The sequence below is a fragment of the Lissotriton helveticus genome, chromosome 5_1 (assembly GCF_964261635.1).
Source record: "Lissotriton helveticus chromosome 5_1, aLisHel1.1, whole genome shotgun sequence".
NCBI classification, from domain to species: Eukaryota; Metazoa; Chordata; class Amphibia; order Caudata; family Salamandridae; genus Lissotriton; species Lissotriton helveticus.
This window is the reverse complement of record NC_136065.1, coordinates 775,416,675-775,438,760: the sequence shown is the minus strand read 5'-3', so window position 1 is coordinate 775,438,760 and position 22,086 is coordinate 775,416,675. Positions and strand designations below refer to the sequence as shown.

Below are 22,086 nucleotides of genomic sequence, written 5' to 3'. Positions count from 1 at the left end.
TGCTCTCTCCGATCATGTCTTATTACCCTTGTACATGTAATTTATCATCAGTTGCTCTTCTTTGTCTAACTCTCAGATTAAAATATATTCACATGATCTCTGAAAGCACTTTAACACCAGAGGCGCCTAACTTTCTTCCATTACATTTTGAATTAACATTTATTACACGGTATTACACTGGTTACATTAACTTAATCTCACAGAATGTATATTATGCCGGAAGAATATACGGAATAAAGTAACCTCTGCATTGCAAGTCACAGAGGAGATCCATGACCACATAGAGGAATGAGGTCAATCCTCTCCGTGAGAACCTGTATCCAACTCCTTTCCCCCCCAAAATTAAACAAAAGAGACCAATCAAAGTGGAACAATTTATTCTTGTTATCCCCACAATAGGTTTACCAATTTGTAATGGTGTAGACGGTGCAGTGTTCATGAGTGAAAGTGACATGAACAGGACAACAAGATACGTTTATTTACAATATGGGGTGCACCCTCATTTCAAAATGTTGTAAAGTACAATCTCAATATTGTTTCTTCATGGTGAATATTTCTGTAAAGGTCAGCCCTTGAGAAAGTGTCGACATTTCAACCCAAACCACAAGTTATATGGGTCTCATTTGGAGAAACAATGTCATCTAACACAAAGTGTCAGAAAGAGAGTCAGTCTGTAATTGTGGAAATGTATATGGCCAGGGACTACCTAACATCCCCCTCCCCCGCCTTGTGTTTAACCAACATTTATTAAAGATGGACATGAGAGAGGATTTCTTTGGAGGCGGGGGTCGTACAACCCCCGACCGTATTTATTAAAACATAAAATCAGATAAAAATTGAAATAAACAATATTTACACATTTTTTACGCAGAAAACGTAGCATGACATTTGATTACAATTAATATGTACAGATATCAGATGGCTAACCTTAACATACTTCTAATACTTCCTATCCGAGTCTAACATCTTAACCATAATCATACATTAATTACTTTTCTGTGTATCCTATTTGGGCCTACGGCAAGGTCACTAACTGGTGTCAGATCCTTATCAATTAGCCACGCCCTCCCGTAGGAGTGCGCATGCGCACAGGGCCCATTTACCGAGAGGGTACCTCCCCCTGGTTACCCCCGGTTACCCCCGTACGCTCCATGAACTCCATTAAAAGGGGGCCCTTGCACTCTGTGCCATTTAGTGATGTCATTGTGCTCGTGCGGGGTGGCCAACCAGCCTAAAGAAAGTGTGACTCTCCCCCTCCCCCCTCCCCTGCACCCATCCAGCCAACCGGATGTACCGCCCCTGGAGTTCTAGGAGAGGCCACTTGTCGCTCCCCCTGGGCGACCCCATTCAAGAATGGCGCCGCCCCCTAGGGACCTTACATTTACTTTACTGCTCACCAATCATGACCTTACCGCCACAGGCCAGCGTAGTTGACCGACTATCTGGCCACCCCAATCCTCCTACACTGAAAGGTCATTCCCAGCCCTGACACTCCCTAGCCAAGCCATTATATTTTCCAATAGGATTTGGTTACCTAACCTAGTCAGGTTGACCCCGTCTTTTAAGAAGCACAGTTCCCCCCTGACACACCCATGCGCTATGTTTTGTAACTGAGGGGACCTGAACAATTTCCCTATATTGTTGTTTGATCCTCCTTACCAAGTGATTCAACACTTTCACAGAATCTCCCCCCCTCCATTTGAACCTGGATATCATCTGGGACCAAACTATGGTACAGCCCTGGCATGCCTACTTCAGAGATTATGTCCTCCATCAAGACCCTTCTACCCAGATTTACCAGATCGTTCCCACCTAAATGCAAGATAATTATCGTGGGTGGAGGTCTGTGTCCACTCAACAGATCTGTAACAAAACCCCTAAACTGACTGAGGCTTTACCGTGGAAAGAAACATTGAAACCATCCTGCTCAGCTCTTTGTCTGTAATTACCTGAAAGAAAAACAGATTTCATACGCCATATATAAGAATGACCCAATAACCCATACAACATGTGCTCCCTTGTCCTGTGGATGTGGCCGCCGTTGTGAAGAATCTTGCTGGTGATGCGCCGACGGCAGTTTCCCCCCTGTGTGACAGGTTCGAGAAACTGAAATGTAAGCAAAGAAACAGGACAGGACAGGCACCAGCCCATAATTGCCTCACAACATGTGCAGTCGCACATAGCGCTTGTAACAATTAGAAGACCATTTTCCAAATCTCTTCACACTGTTGCTATGCAACCCTCTAGCTGTTATAATAAACACAAAGGAACAAAGGGGGTCTGCAAAACCACCTCGTGTGGCTGGCTACCCTAAACTCCGATAGAAGTAAGGAGTAGAAACCCTAGTCACCCTGGATAGCCTATTAAATAACATACATTATAGTGAAGGGTATGTGTGCATTAGAAATAAGTACATACAGTGCCAGTTTACTGAATCCAAAAGCTCAGAAGTGGATTACCATCAAATGAACCCAGTGATCAGTCCTATCATTTGGTTTACCCGTATCAAGTGGTTGGTCCTTTGATCATCGAAACCATTTAACGACAAACTCGATATTAGAGCAGGGTCAAGTCCACAGGCACTTATGACAGCTGATCATTAATGGTTATGGGGATAGTGAATTCGCAGTGCAACTAAAGAATATAGTGGTGAATTGAAAAAGAGTGGGATGTCCTAAAGAAAGACAATTTTATTAAACTAAGGACATCTCCCCTTGTTAAAACCAGAACAGTGCAAACGACAGTGAAAACAAATGTCTGTCGTGAAAAAAGGCCAACATGTTTCTGCCTAATGGGGCAAAAAACGTCCCCCGGCTTTCATCAGGGCCTCTGCCCTTGAATTATTGCTACTGCTGAAAGTGATAAACTAATTATAAACAATGTGCAGACAAAAGAAAAAGAAAATGTGTTAACGGTTGGAACAAATACAACCTGTCAAATTAACTAATCCTCCGATTCAGTGGGTGCATAAACACATCCCCCCTCCCCCTAAGACTCAGGCTTGAGCTTAGAGGCACCGACGGACAGAGCGGGGCCTCAAGAAACCTGAGCATGGTCCAGGTGAGGTGAGGTCCAGTCCCCGGTCAAGCTGGATGTGTTTATGCACCCACTGAATCGGAGGATTAGTTAATTTGACAGGTTGTATTCGTTCCAACCGTTAACACATTTTCTTTTTATTTTGTAGCAATAATTCAAGAGCAGAGGCCCTAATGAAAGCCGGGGGACGTTTTTTGCCCCGCTAGGCAGAAACATGTTGGCCTTTTTTCACGACTGACATTTGTTTTCACTGTTGTTTGCACTGTTCCTGGTATTAACAAGGGGAGATGTCCTTAGTTCAATAAAATTGTCTCTCTTTAGGACATCCCACTCTTTTTTAATTCACCTCTATATTCTTTAGTTGCACTGCGAATTTACTATCCCCATAACCATTAATGATCAGCTGTCATAAGTGCCTGTGGACTTGATCCTGCTCTAATGTCAACATTTCAACACGCCATTCACTAGGGAGCATCCAATCCTTCTGCTTCTTGGCATACTCCATTTCCCTGTTATCTACAAGCAAGGATAACATATTAATGTAAGCACCAGACCATATCAATTCCTTCACCTCCCATGTTACATGCCTAGCCAGATAGTTCCTCCTAGTGGGTGCACACCCACACCCAGCGGTGGCAATAATACATCCTTACTTATTGCCCCAGCTCCTTCTGGCTCCGCCATCTTGTCTTTTCCCGTGCCGCCCTCCGGTAGCGCTGGTTGGGGTAGAATGGAAGTACCTGGCCCTTCACCTGGCACCCCGCTTGGGGCAGCAATAATCTTCGCCACCATCCTCTGTGCCTCCGCTAACGGGTCCTCCCCTACTTCTTTTGCACCCGCCGAAGACGGTAGCATTCCCCCCTTCCTAACCAAGGGAGCACTGCCGCTATCTGAGCCACTAGCTCCTGCAGTACCTGATTAACCCCTGCTGGTGCTGGGACAGGGTTGGGGGCCACTGGATTCAGAACAGGGACCACCGGGAATGATGCAGGGCTAGGTGTGGGCACCAAAGGGATTACCGCTGGGACCACCGGGATTGATGCGGGAGGCACCTGACTTGGTGCAGGCACACACGGGGTAGGACTGGGCACCAAAGGGACACTTGCCAGGATCTCTGGTATAGGTGTAGGGCTCACCGGTAGCGCGGAGATGCACTGTTCCTTAGCGCGGAGATGCACTGTTCCTAGTGTAATCAGGCGCTTAATAAATGTTTTTATTATTATTATTATTATTGGAACTCCTGAGGGACCCTCCTCTGGAGGAATCTCCCTTCAGGGCTGACTTGGTGTGGGTTCTTGATTCATCCCCTTCCTCGGTCTAGCCCGCCTGGGGAACGGGTCCAATTCCCCCCTGGGTTTTGGGGGCACTATTGTTCGCTTAGGCCTGCCTGTTGAACCACTCTGCCCATCTTCTCTTTGTTTGAGCTCAGCAAGGCTCTGCCCCGTTTGCTCTACCTTTCCCCATCTCCTATCCATTGTCGCCATCCTGCGCATCATTACCTCAAACATATGTTCCATGCTGAAACGCTTCACTCCACGTTTACTGGCCATAGCTCCTGAGACAACAACTGCAAGGTAACGTATGTACTGATAATCAATAACACTGCGAAAATAATGTTAACTGTTACCTAAATGGGATCTGTCCAGGTCCTTACCTGTGTACGTTGGGGGTCCACAAACTGGCCGTAAGCACCACTCAACTGGGACCGCACCACACCAACTAGCCTGGGTGTTTGGTGAGTAAACTATAGCCCGGCGGCCCACAGAAGCAGTGAAGTGTAGGCCTGTCTGTGACCCCTAAAAGCGATGTCCTCTGTGTCGCCTCTCGCTGAGCTAGCGTGATGAGTACCTCTGAGTGCACTCCTATAATGAAAATTCACAGGTTACCGTATGCTCTGAGCACACAAAAACTGAACACCTTTCATATAAAGCATACAGTAATGTTTAGTGCACTCCTTGGTGCAACACAATTATTTTTCTAAGTGATGAACCCCCTTCCAACTGTTCCTGGAGCTCAACGCACTCTTTTAAATGACTCCCCCCTTCTTTTACACACAATGTTATTGAAGGCACTGGGGAGATTTATTGATTTGCCCAGAATCACAGGATGTCAATGTTATTGCAGAAAATTGGAAGCCAATTCTGTAGACATAAACTTCATGCAATTCCTGACACAAAGTACATATTAAAACAGGGAGAACAAATTGCAGCAGCTACTTCACCTAAGTAGCAACCGTAGTCCTACACAGACTGTGCCTGTTTTTTGCTACGAATGCGCCCCATTCCTACAAATGACAATAGACACGCTTGGAGCTGAACAAAAGCTGAACAAAATAAGGCACAATATAAGCACAATGCAGAGCTAACACGGCAATATCAAACAGGAACTGGTGGTGTGTGGGCTCGAACCCTGGCGATCAGGGCAGCGTCCACACAGCAAAACGGCACACCAGTGGTGCTGCGGGGTGAGCGTTAACCCTAATTAAAGAATCACGCAAACCACTCAACAAAGGTAATCAGCCTTCCTCCTGCAGCACACCCGAATCCCCCCGGTACCTGGAGGCGCTTGCGAGCGCCTAACTTAATCCTGCGGTGCCCCGCTCGCTTTCATACGCCGCATACGATACGGCAGCAACCTCTGCTTCCGGGGAACAAAAGGGAAAACGCTGGCTCCGCTCTCCGACGCATGTCACGACAGGACCTGCAGAGGAGATAGAAAAATGAACAACCAAGCCGGCCGCCGTCCTCCGTGCTCACTCTCCCGATGTAAGACGAATCGTCCGGCCACCGCGCCTCTTCTGCCCGATCTGAAAAAGTAAGCAAAGAAAAAGATTACAGCCTCCTAGAGGCTAGGTGGGGCAGACCTGGGAGCGCAGGTAAAAGAGGCTGACTCCCGCGCTCCACGGCCTTTTAAACCCCATACTGGCCAGGCCGGTTCTAACCGGCCTGACCTCTGCTCCCCGATTCAATCGCTTCCGGGTCACTTGGGATCCCCTATGGGCGAATCCGTGGTGAGGCGCGCCCACCACGTCATGATGATGCGATGGGGCGCGCCCCACCATGGAGAGCAGGCGAGGAGGGAGGGGGGCCGGTGCCCGGCCATACTTGCGGGGGGGCTGATGTCGGCCCCCGCCTTTCTCTTCCAACACCAGGGCCAAGTAGATGACTGATCAGAGCGCAAGCTCTATCTCGTCAACTTAAAACATACTGTGTCCACATATCAGCTTTCTGGATCACAGAGACCAGAATGCTCAAATGAATTCACTGTGCATCGCTATTACAACTCTTCAATTCATTGTGTTGGATACAGGTTTTCGCGTGGAGAAATAACCTGTTCACAAATGAGTCCCCCGGAGCCCATGTTCTACTCATTAATTGTTACCCTGGTTCCAGATCTGTACTTATTAGGGTTGGCTGTGTGTTACATACCACATAGAAGAATGAGGTCAAACATGACCTTTACAATGTCATGCAACTTTTAATGCATGGTAGAGGGTATTTTATTTCTTATAATACATTGTAACATCATTATCCTTCCCCTAAAAACATGAAGTCATTGGCCTCTTGTTCCTTATACAAACAAGTATGGTTGCAAATATGCGAAACAAATGTGAAATCCATAGTGAAAACGTAGATATCCCAATATACAACCAGTTTGTTTATGCAGTTCAATGCAAGTCACTTTCAAAAATACCTATAGTACATAAAGTGTGATAACAAGCAGTTTAATACAAGTCCGTTTTTAAAACAAAGGTGCAGTAGAGACAAGCAGAAAGATTTAAAATGTTCTTTCATTACGCAAGTAGTGCAAAAAAAACATGTTGCCATCGATATCTTTAAACAACTGCTTTAATTATGCTTTGTGACCTTAATTATCTCTCCTGTTGGCTGATGGCTCTTGAAGCAGGTATTGTGATGTCAGAACTCAAATATAATAAGCTTATTACAGCTGAGGTCTGACCCCATTACTATATTATCGGCGACTAGGTGCGTCGCAAGTTGCCAATTATGACAAAATTAGAGATAGATTTTTGTACAGGGATTGCATAATCCCATTTATTATAAAACAATTAGAGAGAGTTTTCAATACAGGGATTGGAGGCTCCTGTTTATGTAGAGGATGTGGCGCAATGGTCAGGCCTGCAGACTCAGGAGCTGGGGATCTGAGTTTGAATCTCGGAGTTGGCGCAACATCCTCTGATTCTGTCAAATCACTTAATCTCCCCATACCCATGGACAGTACCTGGACACCCTCATGGGTGTTAAGCTGCACTATATACATCTATAAACTTTAACTTCAGCTAGAGAACTACAAATCCTTTGTGGATCCTGATATCAGACCATATCACGATTTCATCCTCCTTTATCAGGGCAAATGCTTAATGATTCATCCCGAGTTGGGTTAGTTCAGAAATTACTTTCACCTTCAAGGAGGATTCATTAATTCCAGATATGACAGAATGTATTAGGGCTTGTTGGAAAATGGCCCTCTCTAAAGGGTCACCCCAGACATTTTGCCTTCCTCCTCCTCCTTTTTTGCTGAACTCTTTTTGTTGGCCTTAAAACTCTGAGCACTTTATCACTGCTAACCAGTGCTAAAGTGCATGTGCTTCTGCCCTAAACATGCTGACATTGGTGTATACCTGATTGGCATATTTGTTGTACTGGTAAGTCTCTTGTAAAGTGGTATACCATGTACCCAGGGCCTATACTTCAAATGCTACTAGTGGGCTGCAGTACTGAATTTGTCACCCACAGAAGTAGCTTTTCAAACCTGGCCCAGGTCTGCCATTGCAGTACCCGGGTGTGCAGTTAACTGCCACTTCGACTTGGCATTTAAAACTACTTGCTGAGCCTTAAACACTTATTTTATTACATATAGGTCCCCCCTAAGGTACAGCCTAAGTAACCCTAAGGACAGGGCGCCATACAAGTAAAAGGTAGGACATGTACCTGTATATTTTGCGTGTCCTGATAATGACAAACAGCCTATTTCATGTTTCACTACTGTGAGGCCTACTCCTACCTCAGGCCAGCATTGGAAATTCCTTAGTACACTTTTAAGCTGTAATTCCTGATCAAAGAGGAGTAGTTTTTTCCTGTTTGATAAGTTTGGAATGATAATGATAAATTCTCTTACTAGTGAAGTTGGATTTAACAGTACTTTTTTAGAAATGCTGCTTTTAGAAAGTGAACATTTCTCCGTACTTACTCCTCTTTGTGCCTTACAGCCTATCTCCAATACACGTCTGGGTTAGGTGACAGCTGGGGGTGGGCAGTAAACTCCGCTCAGCGGGCAGAGTATCCAGAGTTTTGCCACTCTGTGCTCCGCTTGCAATGCGGAGTTCAGCAAAAACTAAAAACTGCCAACCTGCTGGTGGACCGAAGTTTACCAGCATGCTCACCCCTAGTCTAAGCAATACCACTATGGGGGACTTACTTGTGGCAGCAGTAGGGGTTAGTGCCCCCCCCCAAAGACCCTCAGCAGCCAAGGGCAAGTCATCCCCCAAACAGTAGTGCTCCAGGAGGCCCCTTTGCAAAATGGTTGAGAAAGGGGATGAGGCCTCCAATAACGTCTCAGCAAACCATTGTGGAGGACTTACTTGTGGCATCAATCGGGGTTCTTGGCCCCCAACGGCCCTCAGCAACCAAGGCGACTTCATCCCCCAACTAGTAGTGTGCCAGGAGTCCCCTTTGCAGAGTGGTTGAAAAAGGAGACAGGGCCTCCAACATCTCAGCAATCCCATTGTGAAGAAATTTGGTGCACCAGACACTTACACTTCAAAAGGCAGTGTCATGTCCAAAAGCAAAGCACAGATTTACCTCCACTGGTAGCCTGACAGACAGGTCTGGGTTGAAGGAGATCCTTGTGTACTTCAGAGAGTTCTTTTGAAGTCACCCCTAAATTAAAAGCACTTTTGGGTATAATTACTGGGCCTCTGACCACGCCCCAAAATCATGCACTTCTGGATCTTGAACTAATCCTCTGTCAGAAGTATTGCTGTGCTGCTCAAGGGATTCAACTTGATTGATTTTCTGAAAGGCCTGCTTTCTACTAGCTGCCCTACTGCCTGCTGCTCTCTGACTCTGCGGGAAGGACTCTGCTCCCCAAGCTCCAGGGGGCCCCCTTCAGCCCAGCACCCTGGATGGAGAACTCCTGATTGAGTCCTGAGAGGGACCCTCCATGTACCTTGCAGGGGGGCACCTTCATGTTTCCTTACGCCATTGGTCTCAGGGACACAGACTTCCTCGAATTCTTCTGGGGCTTCTGGTCTCTGCCTTTTGTGAGTCCTAACATTGCCTGAGGTACCCCCTCCAAGTTCTGGGCCTCAGAAGTGGGCTCTACAGCTGTTTTAATGAAAAAACGGCACATTGCATAGACTGCGGGAGAAATTCCGCCTCGTCACTCTTCAACGTCAAAGCAGAGGATGTCCGACTATAGCAGTTCAACAGACTGTGCAGGTTTATGATAACACTCTACACATCTCGACAGTGATGCATTGCATTCACTTCAATGGAGTTTGATGCTTGACTCCTTTGGGCAGCTCGACGATGATGCAGTAGACTCTCTACATCAATAAAAACTCCATCCAAGGTATTTCTTCAGCTGGACCTGTCTGGGTCCTGTAGCCAGCCTACCGTCGATTGCGGTCAGACTGAACTGTGGATTTGCACCACTCACTCGCACCTTAAAGTAATCTTTTGACCTCTAGTGACTTCTAAGCCCTATTTTTTTATTTATTCTTTAAAAATTCAATAATTGACTTCTACTTTATAGATTTTTGTCGTTTTAGTCTTATTTTACTAAGATAAATATTCTCTATTTTTCTAAACATGTGTGAAGTCTTTTTGGGGTATATTCATTGTATTACTGTGAGTGTGTGTTGCACAACTACTTTACACATTGCCTGTGTGGATACGCCTGACTGCTCTGGACCAAGCTACTAGAGTGTGAGCACAGGTTATTTTATTGTGTATCTAGCTGACCCTGTCTAGAATGATGGTTCCTGCCTGCTTGACAGGGCTGACTAAATTATATTTCTTTTTTATACTCTGATAAAAGTATAATTTCTAAGAGGGATTGCACTAAAGCAAATAAAGATTTCATAGTTGCAGTATGTGTTATGTATACGATATATATATATATATATATATATATATATATATATATATATATATATATATATATATATATATAGAGAGAGATCACGAGAAATGTCCCAGGCGGGGGGAGCAGCTTGTAACTACTAAGCTCATAATGCGACGTAACACTGCTACATGGTGTCTATGGTACAAATAAGCAACACAAACAAAGGACAAATGTTTGTTAACCGTGATCAGGGACATTTATTGTCCGAAACGCGTAGGTGGGGAATACCTACATGAAACAATAAACCGAAATAATCATTGGAGAGGTGTGCAGCATCTTCTTGAATGAAGGTCTATTTGCTCATGAATATATATATATATATATATATATATATACATATATATATATATATATATATATATATATATATGTATATATATATATATATATATATTCTATTACATATTAATCAGTGCTGGCGTTAGGAAGATTTTAAAAACTTAATTTGTTCAGCAGTTTTAGGAACACCGACATAGCTTGCATTTTTGTGTTGACATATGTCACCAACACATAATACACATGTAGACCATACTGTACGAGTGACAACTAACATTTTTCTTTCCATGACCTTTATGAAAGCAGCAGACGTCTGGTAGAGGTGGTGAGCCCACACAACCCTAATATATTTAAGGTGCAATTTTGATTAAAGCAAAATGCTCATGTATTAGTAATTAGTCAAGATTAGAGTCATATTCCACTCATATTACTAGTGTGGTGTGCAGATGAGTAGAAAGGCAGAAGTACATGAAAGCTAAGGCAATGTACAAGTCTCAATCCTTAGCTGATGTCCATAGACAGGGTGCAAGCAAATATTTGAATGATCACACATAGGTACATGGAATCCCTATATTCAATATGGCGATAGCTTGGACCCACTATCAGAACAACCCGTAGTTACTGGTCTCAAACTAGCACCATCTGTTGTGGGAGATTGAGCCACCCATAGAATGAGGTGGGCTTCCATGGGGCCTTACAATACACCAGCAGATCCAAGTATGTAAGAATTTAGCTGCAAGGGTGAACAGCCTACAGCATCAAATCCCATTTTCACATATTTTAAGGTTGTTATGGTTACACGGGAGGGTACTCAGACCAGTGTATCAGACCTTACAGGACAACTTAATACTGGAGTCGAGTTGGCTCTGGCCCAGTCCTCCAAAATAATGGTCTCAGCACCAGGATAGTCTGTTGTGAGAGTGAAGAGTTTGTTTCTGTATCAGCTGCACAAAGCTCAAATATCAACATTCTTTTTTTCAGTTCTTTTCTAAGGTCTCTATGAAGGAATAATGTTGTACTGGATCTGGTACCATACACACCCACACTAGTACTCCTCTGAAAAAAGGAAGAATAAACAATCAGAGGTGTCAAAGATAAATGCACTGCTGGAAATCCCTGTTCCGTGGTACCTGCTACTTTCCATGTCAAGAACATTTATACCTTATAAAGAATTGTGAATAACTCGTAAACTACTGTTGAACCTTGTCCTATTATGGTGAACACAACGGATAATATTTTAATTTGTGCTCTTAGACAGGTGCCACAGATCAGATCACACTCAAAACACCTTTTTCCTGAATACAGATGAGGGCCTATAGTGTGCATCTTTGTGCTCATTTTTGCTGGCCAATAAGGGCTAGCTGTTATGTATTAATCTATAATAGATGGGATTCTGCAATCCCTGTCTAAAAACCGGTCCATAAATTCCTTATAATTGGTGACTTGTAATGCACCCAGTCACTGGTTATAAAGAAATAAAGTCAGAAATCAACTTTAATAACTTACTACATTTGGGTTTTGACATCACAGAGCCAATAGCTAAGAGGCAGGCAGGTCAGGTAAAGGAGCATTAATAAAGCGGCTGCTAAAAGGACAAAAACAAATGTTGCTTTTCTTTCTTTTGCCCTGTTGTTCTAGCTGTACAGTGGCAAGTAAAAAGTAGATATTTATGGCAACATGTTTAAATTTGACATACAATGAGTAATCATAGACATTTCTGCATGTTTCTATTACAACTTTTTTTTAAAAAGGAACTTGTATTGAACTGCTTCTAACATGTTTTTGCAACAAATATCTAATAGCTTTTTAATGTGTTTAATTGTGCACAGAAGATTCGATTTATATTCTATTTGAAAAAGCTCCAGATTTATGTGGTTTAGGGGAAAGGTGATGGTGTGATCATGTATTAAGGAATAAAGTACCCCACTGCTGTACATTAGAAGGATATTGCAAGTCATCTTGAAGTTCCGCAACCTTATAAAGGAACTAAGCCTTTGGCCTTGTTCCTCTAAGTGGTTGTGGAACTCCTCAGTGACCTGCAATAGCCTTATTATTTATGGCACTCGGTACTTTATTCCACATATTGCAGGTCCTACTGTCTATTTTCTGAATTCAATAGGCAAAGGTTGCTCAGGCTTTGTGGATGCAGGTTCCCCAATATTTTTGACACACCCAGATTTACCTCACTCAGTATGAGTGCATTTCACTGGATCAGAGATGGTGTTAAACCTCAAATTTCATGAGGTAATGTGTCGCCGTGTTAAGGCAACTCCCAAAAAATCTGAATTACAAAAAAAATAATATTAAGTAAATGGGCCCACTCAATAACTGAGTTCTAGGTCAAATAAAAGTTAAACTGTTTTATTAGAAATTCAGAGGTAGGCGGTACAGAGTTAATGCCATGAAGGCTCTCAATGTAAAAGTTATATAGAGAAATCAAGATCAGTAATTGTTATAAGTCCCAAGTAAACAACGAAATCGGAAGAACAACAGATACAGGTAGTCTCCCTAGTAGAACAGGAAAAGCTTCTGGCTCACCCACAACATTTAGGGGTTTTATACAATATTTTTAAATATTGAATTACAGAATCCACAGACTCACTGTGCTGTAAGCAAACGTTTTAATTCATCAGCAAATCGGAGTACATGAAAAATAAATGTCATATTGCCTTAACACCTAGGCACAGTCCCACTACATGAATAATTATTGGGCACCCTCTCTGGTAATGTCGCCCAGAGATGCTAGAACAAAACTGAATACATTAACAGTGACGTGTTATATGAATGAATATGCCACAGTGAACCAAAGGAAGGGTCTTGGTAATGTAGGTTGTTATGAGCTAGGGAAGTTCAACGAGGCGGTACAACAATAGCAGTAGAAACAAACCTGTACACCTCAGCTTGACTATGTGCTGCAGTTTTTGCAAGTGGGAAGGGTGAAAACAGAACATAGGTGAGAGAGATGGTTTTCAATATAACATAGATTGCATTTGTACCTAATTTGTGACCTAGTTACACATAGCAGGAAACTGCATTTCTACACATTGTAGAGAATTCATTTAAAAGCTATAGTATGTCAGTGCATTCACGTTTAATCAAATGTAAAAATACACTCTAAACGTTATTAACAACCAGAAGAGGTTCTACCCATGTAAGCAGTCTGGTGCCCATCAGTGTGTTAAAAGCTTTCAGTGGATGTTTTGGAACTAGCCTGTCTCAAAAAATCTCTTTATGCATTTCACCTTCAGGAGAGTAGAAAAGATGATTTTCTTTCATTTTGCTACTCAAAAATAGAGATTTGCCAAACGACTTTCCCTTTGGAATTTGAAACCCTAGGGATGTCTCAGACCAACCAGTCTGGCAATGAGGCATAGTGAAAAGTACGTAGGTCAAGTCAAGTCAAGTCAAAGAATTTATATAGCGCACTACATACCCAGAGGGTCTCAAGACGCTTAGGGAGGGGAGGGGGATTACTTGTCAAATATCCACGTTTTAAGTTGCTTTCTGAATGCTAGGTGGTTCTGGGTAAGGCGAAGGTAAGTGGGGAGTGAGTTCCATGTTTTAGCAGCCAGGTATGAGAAGGATCTGCCTCCCATTGTGGTCTTGTTGATGCGAGGTACAGTGGCGAGGGCTTGGCTGGAAGAACGTAGTTGGCGGGAGGGGGTGTAGAAGGACAGTCATGAGTTGAGGCATTCTGGTCCGATGTCGTAGAGTGATTTGTGTGCGTGGGTTAGCATTCGGAAAGTGATCCTCTTATTGACGGGTAGCCAGTGGAGGTCTTTCAGGTGACCAGAGATGTGTTCGTTGCGCGGGATGTCTAATATGATCCTGGCTGAGGCGTTTTGGATTCGTTGGAGTTTCTTCTGGAGTTTAGCGGTAGTGCCTGCGTAGAGGGTGTTTCCGTAGTCCAGTCGGCTCGTGACCAGAGCATGGGTGACTGTTTTTCTGGTTTCGGTGGGGATCCAGCGAAATGTTTTTTTGAGCATGCGGAGAATGTTGAAGCAGGATGAGGATACGGCGCTGACTTGTCTGTTCATTGAGAGTGAAGAATCCAGGATAACGCCTAGGTTCCGTGCGTGGTCTGTCGGGATGGGTGCTTTTCCAAGAGCTTCCGGCCACCAAGAGTCGTCCCATGCAGAGGGGGAAGTACCTAAGATGAGGACTTCTGTTTTATCTGAGTTCAGTTTCAGACGGCTGTGTTTCATCCATTCGGCAACTTCTTTCATTCCTTCGTGTAGGTTAGTTTTGGCGGTGCTGGGGTCATTAGTGAGAGAGAGGATCAGTTGAGTGTCATCCGCGTAGGAGATGATGTTGAGGTTGTGTTGGCGGGCGATGGTCGCGAGAGGGCTCATGTATACGTTGAAGAGGGTGGGACTGAGTGAGGATCCTTGTGGTACGCCACAGATGACTTCAGTGGCCTCGGACTTGAATGGTGGAAGGCGGACTCTCTGGGTTCTTCCGGTGAGGAACGAGGTGATCCATTCAAGTGCTTTTCCTTGTATTCCGATATTTCTGAGGCGTTGTAAAAGGGTGCTGTGGCAGACTGTGTCGAAGGCTGCAGAGAGGTCGAGGAGGATGAGGGCGACTGTGTCTCCATTGTCCAGTAGTGTTCGAATGTCGTCTGTTGCTGCTATGAGGGCGGTCTCAGTGCTGTGTTTTGCTCGGAAGCCGGACTGTGAGGAGTCGAGGGATTTGTTGGCTTCGAGGAAAGCGGCGAGCTGGTTGTTGACAGCTTTCTCGATTACTTTGGCCGGGAATGGAAGGAGCGAAATGGGGCGGTAATTTTTGAGTTCGGTGGGGTCCGCTGTGGGTTTTTTCAGAAGGGCGGTGAGTTCAGCGTGTTTCCAGCTTTCCGGGAAGGTGGCGGAGTTGAAGGAGCAGTTGATGACGTCTCGGAGGTGTGGTGCTATGACGGAGTCTGCTTTGTTGAAGATGTGGTGAGGACATGGGTCTGTGGGGGATCCTGAGTGGATGGAGTTCATCAGGCGGATGGTGTCCTCAGTGGAGATTGGGTTCCAGTCGTTAAGGGTGTTCAAGGGGGGAGAATGTTCAGCATATGGTTCGGTGGGTTGGTCTCCGAGTTGGTTGTCGAAGCTGTTGTGGATGTCTGCAATTTTGTTGTGGAAGAATGAGGCTAGGGAGTCGCAGAGGGTTTGAGAGGGGGTGATGTCGTTGGAGTTGGCCGAGGGATTGGTAAATTCCTTGACGATGTTGAAAAGTTCCTTGCTGTTGTGGGCGTTGTTGTCAAGTCGATCCTTGAATGCTGTTTTCTTGGCCTTTCGGATTAATTGGTGGTGTGTGCGGGTGGCGTTTTTGAATGCGTCCTTAGTGCTAGTGGTTGGGTCTTTTTTCCAGGCCTTTTTGAGGGAGCGGCAGAGTTTCTTGGACTTCTTAAGATCATCGTTGAACCATGAGGCCTTCTTGCTGCCAGGTTTGCTTTGACGTTTTTTCAGTGGTGCTAAGGTGTCGGCGGTGTTGGATAACCAAAGGGTGAAGTTGGCGGTGGCTTGGTTTGGGTTAGAAGAGTGGGCTGGGGTGTTTAGAAGGAGCGATGAGGAGATCTGGTCGATGGTGATTTTGTTCCAGTTTCTTTGCAGAGTTGGTTGGAGGTGGTTGGTGGGTTTTGGCTTGTTGTAGGTGAAGTGAACGCAGCTGTGGTCAGTCCAGAGGAGATCCGTAGTGTGGTTGAAGGAGACATGTTTGCTGGAGGTGAAGATGGGGTCGAGTGTGTGGCCTGCGATGTGGGTGGGGGAAGTGACCAGTTGTTTAAGTCCGAGGTTGGCGAGGTTGTCCAAGAGGGTGGTGGTGTTGCGGTCGTTGATCTTTTCGAGGTGAAAGTTGAGGTCTCCCAGAAGGATGTAGTCTTTGGAGGGGAGCGCGTGTGGAGTGATGAAGTCCGTGATGTCTTCACTGAATTTTGCGCGGGGTCCTGGTGGTCTGTAGAGGAGGGTGCCTCTGAGTGTGGTCTTGGGGTCGATGTGGATCTGGAAGTGAAGGTGTTCGGAGTTGGCGAGGTTGGTGTCAGAGCTGGTTGAGATGCGGATTGATTTTTTATGGACGATAGCGATTCCTCCTCCTGTGTGGCCGGTACGGTCCTTGCGTGTGATCTTATAATTTTCAGGGATGGCAATGGTGATGTCTGGGGCGGAGGAAGCGTTCATCCATGTTTCTGTTAGGAAGGCGACGTCTGGAGAGATGGTGTCTAGTAGATTCCATAGGTCAATGGCGTGCCTGTGGACCGATCGGGTGTTGAGGAGGATGCAATGTAGGTGATTGGGGTCGGGAATCTGTGGTGTGGTCGTAGCGGAGATGTTGTCGGTGCCGCTGAATTTGCAGGAGTAGCAGGAGAAAGGTCCATGGGTGTGTCCGGGAGCGGCTTGGACGCAGTTGGGGGCGCGACCGGGGTTGACGGCTAGGAGGGTGGTGGCATCGTAGGTAATGCGGGAGGGCTGGGCAGCGCGAGGGGCAGGGGGTCTGGCGCTGGGCGCGGTCCAGGCGCGGACGGGCGTAGACGGGCTTACCTTTGGCGCACCTTCGGCGCGGATTGGGCGCGGACGCTGCGCGTGAACGCTGCGCGCGGGAACAGCTGTCATATAAGGAGGGTGGGGGGGAGGGGCGAGGGCGGCTCAGCTGGGAGGTGGGGCGGGCTATGTAGGAGGACAACAACAACAAAATGGAGGGCGCTTGGGGGAATACGCTAAAAGAGCAGGAAAGTCGCACTGGCAATCTTAATAATTAAATATACAAAGCGGCATACAAAGCACACAGCAGGCAATTAATTTCAGACAGTTTCCGGCCAAAAGCGCTACACAACGATACCGGAGCCAAAGGGGAGCGACCACTCAGCTGGGAAGCGTAGAGCGAGTCACAGCGCTTCCAGGTAACGGAGCGCTGTTGTAGTCTGTGGGAGGGCGGCTCAGCTGGGAGGCGGGGCGGGCTATGTAGGAGGACAACAACAACAAAATGGAGGGCGCTTGGGGGAATACGCTAAAAGAGCAGGAAAGTCGCGCTGGCAATCTTAATAATTAAATATACAAAGCGGCATACAAAGCACACAGCAGGCAATTAATTTCAGACAGTTTCCGGCCAAAAGCGCTACACAACGATACCGGAGCCAAAGGGGAGCGACCACTCAGCTGGGAAGCGTAGAGCGAGTCACAGCGCTTCCAGGTAACGGAGCGCTGTTGTAGTCTGTGGGAGGGCGGCTCAGCTGGGAGGCGGGGCGGGCTATGTAGGAGGACAACAACAACAAAATGGAGGGCGCTTGGGGGAATACGCTAAAAGAGCAGGAAAGTCGCACTGGCAATCTTAATAATTAAATATACAAAGCGGCATACAAAGCACACAGCAGGCAATTAATTTCAGACAGTTTCCGGCCAAAAGCGCTACACAACGATACCGGAGCCAAAGGGGAGCGACCACTCAGCTGGGAAGCGTAGAGCGAGTAGGTGAGTTCATCAGATCTTTTTGAGATAAGTCCTGAAGTCTACTCTGTACTGAGGGCGGAAAAAAGTGTTCTAATGAACTTGCACAATCTATAATCACAATGATATTCGAGCCAATTATGTATCTAATGAAGATATATAATTGAGTTATTTCACGCGCTATTCTAAAGCTGCCCTCTTCATCAGGAGCATCAGATATAGTCTTGTGGGTAAATTAGCAGTCACCCATTTTTTTCTGATATGGGTGACTTTCCGGAATTGGATGCAATACTTTTTCTGATGCCCAAGATGAGGGGATACTCTATAATTGTGTGGAAGATAACTCAATTCCATATCTTCATTAGATTATTAATTGGGTGAAACAGTATTATTGTGATCATAGTATCCCTGCTGCAATGCTAAAATTACAATTTGACTCCACCACCATTATTACCACTTAATAATCGTTCTTTCAGAATATGAACGCATAGTGAATGGATGATACGGAAAAAATTGTGTGAATCTAAAGCCTTGATGAAGTGGGTAGGCCCTGAAACATGTATCTGCTGTGCATATTGGCATTGTTTGCTGTGGATATTGACACTGTAGCACCAGGCGGTGGATATAACCGTTGTAAAGATTGACCTTGGATATGAGCACTGAGCACAACGTTAGATATTTTTTTGAAAACTGGACTGTTTTATAAAATATGAGACTTGATAAAGTAAACTTTTTAAAATAAGGTTGTCTGGACTCAATATATATGATTTGTAATCACCTCTACAAACTCTGTTTTTTTTAATTTGCTTCTGTCTATTCCATTTGTTGGCACCTAAGGTGTAGCACTGGGTATATATCTCATTTAACCCCTTTCTTATATGAATAAATGTACTGTATTGTATATGTTTTTAACACCTCCCTGTACTGTGCACTTAACATATTCCAGACTTTGTGCAATGCTATAGGCAACTGCAAAAAAAAAATACATACGGTACATGACCATGTGACATCTTCCATCTATTGCAGGTGTTGGTAAATGTGAATGACATTAATGACAATCCACCGGTATTTCCCAAGTCGTACGAGGGACCCTTTGATCTCACAGAAGGCCAGCCAGGACCAAGAGTGTCAACTGTCAAGGCTGTGGATAGAGACTCTGGGCTTAATGGACAGGTGGAATATAGCATTGTATCTGGCGATCTTCTGGGTGAGTGTGTATTTTGGTGGGCAACATGGAACAGTGTCTTATCCATATGTATAGTGTGCAAACACACCAACAGATGGTGCTATTTTGATGTCATCATGATGGCAGAGATATGAGACACTTGATTGGGTGTATAATGAAGCCCCATGCCTTAACAGGCTGACAGTACACCAATATGATCCTCTGCCTCTTACCCTGCAGGGAGTATCAGTGGTTGTGTCACATCTCCCAAATACAAATCCACCTACTTACACAAAGAAATATAATTGGAAGTACAAGATTTGAGGGATTCTCTTTGTTTATTAACATATCCCCAGCAAATGCGCAGTAGTGCTCAACTATGAACGTGGTACGTGATTCTCAATCCTCCTTAGCAATGCACATTTCAAGGTGCTGCTGCACTGTTTTCAGAGATGCAGCTTGAAACTCAACAGGTACTCAACGAAAGGAAAAATACTAAGGATATTTTGCCAGTCATCAACATTATGTAGTCATCAGACCATAAAAGCACAATAAAAAAATCTGATTTGGGGAATATCAAATGCCAATAAAATCATATCGCAATCGAGTTGCCATTTCTTTGCCACCCTTTGGCATACAACAATTATCAAATATCAAACAGTCAGGAGGAGGGAATGTCCACGATTATGAAATATCAAGCAATTAAGAGAAAATGTTCATATTAAAATCTTATCTAAAAATACCACTTTACAATGGAAACGTATCGCAATCAGGCTGTGAGAGCTGTTCCCCCTATTGACATATTAAAACCTCGTCTAAAAGTTGTCACTTTGATATAAAATAGTATCAGCAAAAGGCTCTGCCTGCAATGTCCCCTTTTAATATAATGCAATTATAACATGTTAGGTATTCAAAAATAAATGTTCATGTTTAAAACATTATCACTCGTTAAATCACAATGCATATTGAATTCTCAATTTTAGTGCTAGGGTAATAAAATGCGGGGGGTCACAGATCAGGACCAAATTCACGGAGCAGGAGGGACTCACCGGGCACACTCCGTTGCTGCTGCTGGGGCCCACACGCTGTGAGTGCTGCACGCCGCCGTTGCTCTCCACCTGCACGGCCGCCGGCGGACTACAGCTCCCAGCAGCCTAAGCGGGTCATTTCCGGTTGCTGCGCGCCCGGAGGCGCTGATAACGGACGAGGCTCCCACTGTGGAGCGGGGGTCACAGATCAGGACCAGATTCACGGAGCAGGAGGGACTCACCGGGCACACTCCGTTGCTGCTGCTGGGGCCCACACGCTGTGAGTGCTGCACGCCGCCGTTGCTCTCCACCTGCACGGCCACCGGCGGACTACAGCTCCCAGCAGCCTAAGCGGGTCATTTCCGGTTGCTGCGCGCCCGGAGGCGCTGATAACGGACGAGGCTCCCACTGAGGAGCGGGGGTCACAGATCGGGACCAGATTCACGGAGCAGGAGGGACTCACCGGGCACACTCCGTTGCTGCTGCTGGGGCCCACACGCTGTGAGCGCTGCACGCCGCCGTTGCTCTCCACCTGCACAGCCGCCGGCGGACTACAGCTCCCAGCAGCCTAAGCGGGTCATTTCCGGTTGCTGCGCACCCGGAGGCGCTGATAACGGACGAGGCTCCCACTGAGGAGCGGGGGTCACAGATCAGGACCAGATTCACGGAGCAGGAGGGACTCACCGGGCACACTCTGTTGCTGCTGCTGGGGCCCACACGCTGTGAGTGCTGCACGCCGCCGTTGCTCTCCACCTGCACGGCCGCCGGCGGACTACAGCTCCCAGCAGCCTAAGCGGGTCATTTCCGGTTGCTGCGCGCCCGGAGGCGCTGATAACGGACGAGGCTCCCTCCGCGTCGCGGGACGCGCGCGGGACTGCGCGCGGGACTGCGCCGGGCTAAGCCGGGCAAAGGGCGGGCCCTCTGTGGCCCTCGGAGGCCATAGGAGGACGGGACGGGCCACCCCCCTTGGTCTTCAAAGAGGAGGTAAAGCCACGGATTGCCTATTCCATTGACTATCACATCCGCCTATAAACTCTTATATAGACCCTCAAGGGAGTGGTTACTAACATACCCTTTTGGGCTGGACTCATGCCTTAGGTCATAAGACGGGCACGCAATTGACATTTTAGTACTAATGATTGTATAGTACCATTGATATAATTACTACAGTTCTGCTCATAGTCACTACTACTAGTATGGAACCCTCTCCAAAAACAATCATTACAGCGTCTAATCTCCCCTGGTTAGACGATTTAAATAGTATGTGTAATATCAGGTATACCTTTGTGACATCACCCCACCCGGCAACAAACACTAGTTCGCTAGCTCGCAGCGCAAGCACACAGGGGCCTTTACCTACACCTATAAAAGCCAATCCACAAAGCATAATTCCCGTTCAGGTTACATCTGCTAAAAGGAAACATGACGGGGTTGGAGTAATTGGGTCCCAAACCAAACCACCAAATTTACAGAATGCGTCCCCCAATATAAACTCCTCTGTTGTCACTGCTCTGTCAACCCCAGAGGTGGGTAAAAAACTATATGATCCACCATCCTCGTCCCAATTGGCTTTACTGGCCATGATCGAACAACTGATCAAAACCACTATCCATCCCCTGATCGATAAAATTAACACCTTGGGGGATAGACTGATGGGGATTGAGGAAACTGTTAAATCCTATCTGGTACAATCTTCCCATACTGTAACATCTAACTGTTCGCTCCATGCTGCTTCTCCCAATACCATGCAAAACAAAGTTCCCCCTACTCAAGTACCAGTCCCTATTTCTGTGCCTCCATATGTTCCTAAGGCACCACCCATACCTGTTATAGATCACAATGTTGCCCCCAGACTAGAACGTATCAAGACTCCCTGTATTAATCTTCCCCCAGAGGCCGCTCCATTTGTGTCCATCCTCTCGGGGGTCCCTCCATTGAAACATGGAAAATCTGAGAGAGCCACCGACCTGCTAAACAAAGTCAAGTTTTGGCTATCGAAAAACAGACC

At 45.8% G+C, this 22,086-nt stretch overlaps 1 protein-coding gene across 1 annotated transcript in view; it reads left to right on the top strand.

Annotated features, from left to right (window-relative positions):
* CDH23 (cadherin related 23) overlaps positions 1-22,086 on the top strand; it is a 1,152,220-nt gene that overhangs the window by 635,238 nt on the left and 494,896 nt on the right. Inside the window, exon 15 of the mRNA XM_078641088.1 lies at positions 18,912-19,092. Coding sequence (XP_078497214.1) covers positions 18,912-19,092 — 181 coding nt within the window. The remainder of the gene's footprint in view (positions 1-18,911; positions 19,093-22,086) is intronic.